Source organism: Puntigrus tetrazona, chromosome 7 (assembly GCF_018831695.1).
Source record: "Puntigrus tetrazona isolate hp1 chromosome 7, ASM1883169v1, whole genome shotgun sequence".
Classification (NCBI taxonomy): Eukaryota; Metazoa; Chordata; class Actinopteri; order Cypriniformes; family Cyprinidae; genus Puntigrus; species Puntigrus tetrazona.
Genome location: NC_056705.1, coordinates 33,133,608 through 33,139,607, shown reverse-complemented (window position 1 = coordinate 33,139,607; position 6,000 = coordinate 33,133,608). Strand labels below are relative to the sequence as shown.

Below are 6,000 nucleotides of genomic sequence, written 5' to 3'. Positions count from 1 at the left end.
GTGGTAGAGGAGACAGAGAGAGGCGGAGAGCTGAAGAGCCAGGAGTTGACACAAGAGGAGCTGGAGGGCTGGGCGATACCCTGGCACCGGGCAGAGGATTGGGAACGGGAAGGACACGGTGGAGCGGAGCCGACAGAGTACAGAGGTAGAGCCGGGGGATGGAGGAGCTGGACCCTCGTTCCTCAAAATTTCAAAATGAAGTATATGCTCAATAAGATCATTCTTTGATAACCAATCTCAGATTTGATATAATAAACAATCAGCAATGAAATCGTGCGGATGTCATAGGCAGATGACGTCCATTGGCAAACATAAAAACATGTGGAATGCTGCCGGCTCCTGTCCTGTCAAATCTCAGCCAACGATACCCCAGATAACACCACCACCTTGTTGAGTGCACTCCTGACTCCTAACCTGGGCAGGAAACCAGATGACCTATAAGCTATATCGTTTGGCATCTAATATCCACCTGTTCAAAGTGGAAACCCCTTCTTAGAGGACTAAATGATCTACTAAAGGAACCAGTCTCTCAAGACTGGTCTCTGATGGTAATAGAGGAGTCTATCTGGTTGTTGCAATGCAGTGCGCCAACAGAGGGTGCCATGGCTAGATCCTGCACAAGCCCAGTGCAAGTTTCTGAGTTCTGCTGCTACTGCTGTCGGGCAGAAGATACTGAGAGTAACACTTGCCGGAGATGCCCATACTCTATGCCGTCCTCCTCAGAGCTGGAAGTAGCAAAAGAAGGAACCGCTGAAATGTTGCAGACTGTTTACACGGTGTCTGTCAACCAACACTGTCAAAAGTGTGCAGACACGCACCAGCCTGTAGTTCCTCACGCGGCTTCAAAGGCAGAGACAGAGCCTTTAAGGATGATGCTGCATGGGCAAAGATTGCCCAAGATTCCAAGATCTCGACAGCTCGGGTGTGGAGCTCCCAGGGCTCCTCACACCAGGAGTGCAATGAGAGGCACAGTCTCTCAATCCTTAGATGACGAGAGAAGCAGTGCGCGCTGCCTGGTGGGGGAAGTAGCTGCAATGCGGGCTTCCTCACCCGGGCAGGCACTGGAGCCCAAGCGAGAGGAGTGAGATAGGGACTCCGCCGCCTCTCAGACTTCTTTTTTGTGCTCAAGCTCTAATGTAGGATTCCTGGAGCACCGTCACGCGCTCAGTGACAGAAAGCTGGAGTCCACCTCTGCCTGGTAAAGGCAGAAAGCAAGTCAGCAGCATTCCACATGCTTTAATGCTTCCTGTTCTATGGCTGTCACCCACCTATGACGTCCCACCATTTAATTGGGTTGATTTCACACGACGATTCAGAGCCATCATGCTGGAAGCGTTCACTAAAGCGTAAATCAACACAGCTTGAGTTTGTGAGAAGGAACAACTGAACATCTAACATCTCACTGGTGATTGCTAACCCCCAAAACACCAGCGGTGGCAAAGTTGTACAGTGATCCCAAAAGGGTGCCAGGAAGGAGAACTTACTTTTCCGCTGGAGTTTCTGTGGCCCTCCCAAGAGACACATCCATTGTACTGGGAAAAGAAAACCTGAAGCATGTGAACAGGAAGTGAATCGCTGTGCTCCACTGGAGCCACCATCAATGCAAATACTCCTTGAGAGTCCTTTTTAGAGACGACTTTAGAGAGAGTTTTTACTTTCATGACGATACTGAAACCAGCATGAGACACACACACACATGTGGTCTCTGAAGACAAAGAAACCTGAAGATGTGTATGTTTAACTGTATATATTTATAATCTATAAAATATATTTGCATGTAATCACCTCCACATCACCTACAGAGAAGTTATTTAAACCAATTCTTGCGTGTTTGATACACATGGCTTCACAGCGGTTGAAAAAAGAATGTCCTTTTCAATATTTATTGAAACAAAGCATCGAGTAGAGGACCTACTTTTGGACTTTTTTAAGGGAAAGAAAGTTTCTGTGTCACACACCAAAATCTTCTCATGACTTTCAATTTGAGACTGAATTCTATTTCAAATATTGGAAAATGGACCGAATACTGTAATATAAACAATTACTGATTGTACAAAATGTAAGAAACAATGTAACCCCAAAGTTTTCTTTTCTGTTTGATTTGCTTTTCTATTCTTATGATGTCTTGTTTTTTTTTATATTGTCTAATTATTTGTTGTTAAATCATTTTTTGTAAAAAATGTTTTATAAAAATAAAAAAAAAAAAGAAATCTTCATATTGTGTCATTATATGTCATTATGTGACATAATTTATAGTTAAATTCACAAACAGACACTCAAAAGATTAAAATACATCAGTTTCAAAGAAATTAGTAACAGAAGTGACAGAATAATGCAATGATCTTGCCTGGAATTAAATACAATATAGAGCCATAATATTTTGACACTCTTGCCTTGGTCTGAATGAACAATTAGAAGTCCTGGTACATTTGTAAGCAGGATCTTTCAACATGCTCTGCTTTTGGAGATACTTACAGGGAGGCCTGGAACTCCCCGAGGACCATCACTTTCCTGTGTCTAGAGTCCCCTGGAGGCCTGGAGGACCTGGAGAGTCCAGGAGGCCCTGAGGTACCTGCTTGACCCCTGGTCACCACACTGTGAAAGTAAAGTTTGTAAATATAACAAACATTATTTTAATAGTTATTAATAAAACATACATAAATGTTTGTATGCAGTTTAAGGGAAAAAAGACTGAGAAGAGTCAATGCAAAGTTGTATACTCATAGTTGTTATCTCACTGTATTAAACAACATTAAAAAAAAAACCCAGTATATTTCAAGTAAAATCTAAGAATTCTCCTCTCTGAACATATGTCATTTTCCAAGAACAATTAGGGTCAAACTAAGTTCATGTGGAGTCAATGAGTTAATCAAGCAAACTTTCTGAAAGAGGAAAGTTTGTTTTTTTTTTTATAGGAAGAGCAAGCAGGACATAGAGTCTAAACTAAACGACACTCTCTGCAGCATTGACATCATGGGGATGTGCAATAACAATATTGCTCTTGCTTGCATATTTCAAAGTATACTAGGGCCTTCCGTCTACTAGATGTAACATTTACTTTTGGTATTAATCGAGTCAATTACTGTGATGATTCCTTTCACAGTTTTGGAGAATAATTGCTTTAAATCATTTTTCCAATTTTTTCCTACCATATCTTAGACTTAAGTATAAAAAATAATCATGTATAGAAAAGACCTTTTTTATTTATGCATAAGCTTTAGTGCTAGATTTGATAAGAACCAAAGACCATCTATCTGAGTAAATGGAACAATAACATTTTTGATTTATACATAATTGTGTTTACAGATGACTTATTCTGGTATATTTTCTCTTTAAACAGAAAGCTCATTACAGGTCACTAACAGAATTCCTGGCAGCGGCTTAGAAATTTAGCCTCCTCATTTTTTGCAGCCCCTAACCGTAGAGGTTCTTTATGGTAACTCTATAGAATGCTGTTCTGTCATCAATACATAACTTCACAAGAATAGTTATGCAATACCAGCCCTCTATTAGCTAACTAACAAGAAACTGATTAATGAATTATCAAGCAATGAGTGCTTGGTCAAGTGTGAAGTAGTTTACTATTGGCTCATAGGCAACTACTACTTTTCGTACCTCTCTAAGAGCTTCAGATAAATACAGATACAAAGTATTAACAAATCATTCAAACGAAATTACAATTATATAGATCATTATTCTAAAGTGAATAACATGAGTAACTTTATACTAATTATATCATGAAATCATTGTAAGCTTTAGCAAATGTTCTATAAAGTTACTGAATAAGAATGACTCAAGTGGTATCACGTCCATCTAATGGAGTTACTGATTATTAGGAACTCTATTCTAAAGTGAAGATTACAATAACACCCTAGAGGATATGTGAAGTCATTTGTAAACTTTTGAGGTTTTCCATTACAGTAATTCCTTAAGAAGGATGTAGTAACCACTTAAGTCATCCAAAACCTAAATATATCTCAAATGTTTACTATGAAAAGCAGATCAATATTAGGGAGTTATCATGCTTTTCAATTTAGAATACTGTAAATAATTAAGTAAATAAAGTAAATAATTCTGAAGGGTTAGGTTATACTTACTACTAATAGTAGTGTAACTAGTAGTACTAAGATAATAAATTAGTAGTTGGTTACCATGACGTTCAATTAGCATTAATTCTTACTGTTGCATTAATTTTTACTAGATTACTAGTCCAGCTGAGCTCTGAGATTAAAGCTGAAGAATGGGAAGCAAATGCTGGACCAAATATGAAAATCCCAGTCTAATGGGAGCAGTGGAGAAGAGAAACAGAATGAGGACAAGCATATGCACCTTAATGAGTGGTGTTTAATGAGTTGCTGATCAGCAGAAAGAAAGCCATGATTTATCTTAGGGAAGACCATCTGAGCAGGTGTAGAGGTCAAAGAGGTTGGAGGTCAAAAGTGAGAGAAGTTGGAGAGAGGAGAGTTGCATGAGGTCCGGGAAAGAGGAAGAAAGAGGGAATAAAAGGAGTACAAAAAGATTACATTCAAGTAGTTGTTGTTGAGTCAGAGAACCAATCCAGTACCTTCATGCATTAAACTAAGTTGACATGTTTTCATGGTGGCAGCAATGGATGTCTTGACTGCCTTTGGCAAAGCCTGTAATTACCACTTCATGGGTGCTAGCTCACCCACTCTGAGAGACCTCAATTTAAAAAAAACCCAAAACTTAACAAAACCATGTCAACTTCTACTGACTGAAAGCACTTTCATCAGAGGGTTTTTTGAGCCAAGGCAGACTACAGGAACTGCACACATGCTGAAACCACATCATGCAGATGTATCTGTCTTTGTCAGTGATATAAAAAAAGGGCACCTATAATTTACAAAATACATAAGATAAACAAAATAGACAAAAAATATTCTGACTAATTGACTATAGATTCAATTGTTGCACAATATAGCCCAAATATTATATGTGTGATTCTGGAGATTTAAAGTATGAATCATATTTTAGTAGTTTCGATTGATTTGTGGTAAACCAAAGATATCAGTTTTAAATACATCTAAAATTTTTAGTTTTAGCTTTTAATGTGTCTCTCTTGAATTGTTAGCTTCTTAGAATCCAAGCAGACAGTGGTCAGACTATTTGGTGGTTAGAAAATGTGACTCTTGTTTTTTGAAATTAATCACACTTCACTGGTTTATATGGGAAAGAAACAGTTACTCTGTTGTGAATACATAAATTCCATCCACCACACTGCATAATAATAACACCACTGGAACTGAGTAAGAGGGTCATAATGAGCAAAAGTTTTTTTTGATTGGTTGAGATGGATTTATCAAACACAACTGTGTTTGGGGCCAAATCTGTCACTGCATGTGCATAGGGACAAATGCACTGCTGACACATCTCAGAGTGTGCCATCCACAGAGAGTCTGCCTTGGCCATTTGGCTACATAACAAACCTTCACAGTCAGGATTTGATTGCTGTATAATGCAGCCAGAGTGGGTAGACCAGGAAGTCCTGGGGCAAACAGCACAAATATGGCACAATACAAATACAACACAGCATGACAATAAAAGCCATTCACAAGAGTACTGCATCAGTTTGCAAGAGTGTGACTCAAAACATCAAGTTTAAAAGTTTTCTTTTTTTGACAAAGAGGCTTTCACACACTGCTCTGCTATAATGCAAAATTAATTTTGATTTGATTTCAGCAAAGCGCTTAGCTAAAAACAGATAGGTATTTCTTAATCATTTTACTTTGGATTTGTGCTCTCGTTTTGTGCGCTGATATGTTTGTAGTCTTGCAAGATTTGCTATTTGATGCCTAATATCCTAATCAAATTACTGAATATTTTGTAAACCATGTAGCCTTCTCTTTTTCTTACTCAATGGAATGCAAACAACAACAGCAAAACAATGCATCAGTTAAAAATGCAGGGAATACCATAATAAATATTCCATCCCATCATGTTATGGGAAGTAATTTGAATTACATGGTCTATTTAGTAGAT

General features: G+C 38.4%; 1 protein-coding gene across 1 annotated transcript in view; it reads right to left on the bottom strand.

Moving 5' to 3' along the window:
* Positions 1 to 1,124: 1,124 nt before the first annotated feature.
* Positions 1,125 to 6,000, bottom strand: part of LOC122347986 (collagen alpha-1(XXV) chain-like) — a 165,041-nt gene continuing 160,165 nt past the window's right edge. Inside the window, exons 7-10 of the mRNA XM_043243221.1 lie at positions 4,330 to 4,400; positions 2,476 to 2,595; positions 1,269 to 1,339; positions 1,125 to 1,195 (exon numbers count right to left, since the gene is read on the bottom strand). Of these exons, the coding sequence (XP_043099156.1) occupies positions 1,125 to 1,195; positions 1,269 to 1,339; positions 2,476 to 2,595; positions 4,330 to 4,400 (333 nt within the window). The remainder of the gene's footprint in view (positions 1,196 to 1,268; positions 1,340 to 2,475; positions 2,596 to 4,329; positions 4,401 to 6,000) is intronic.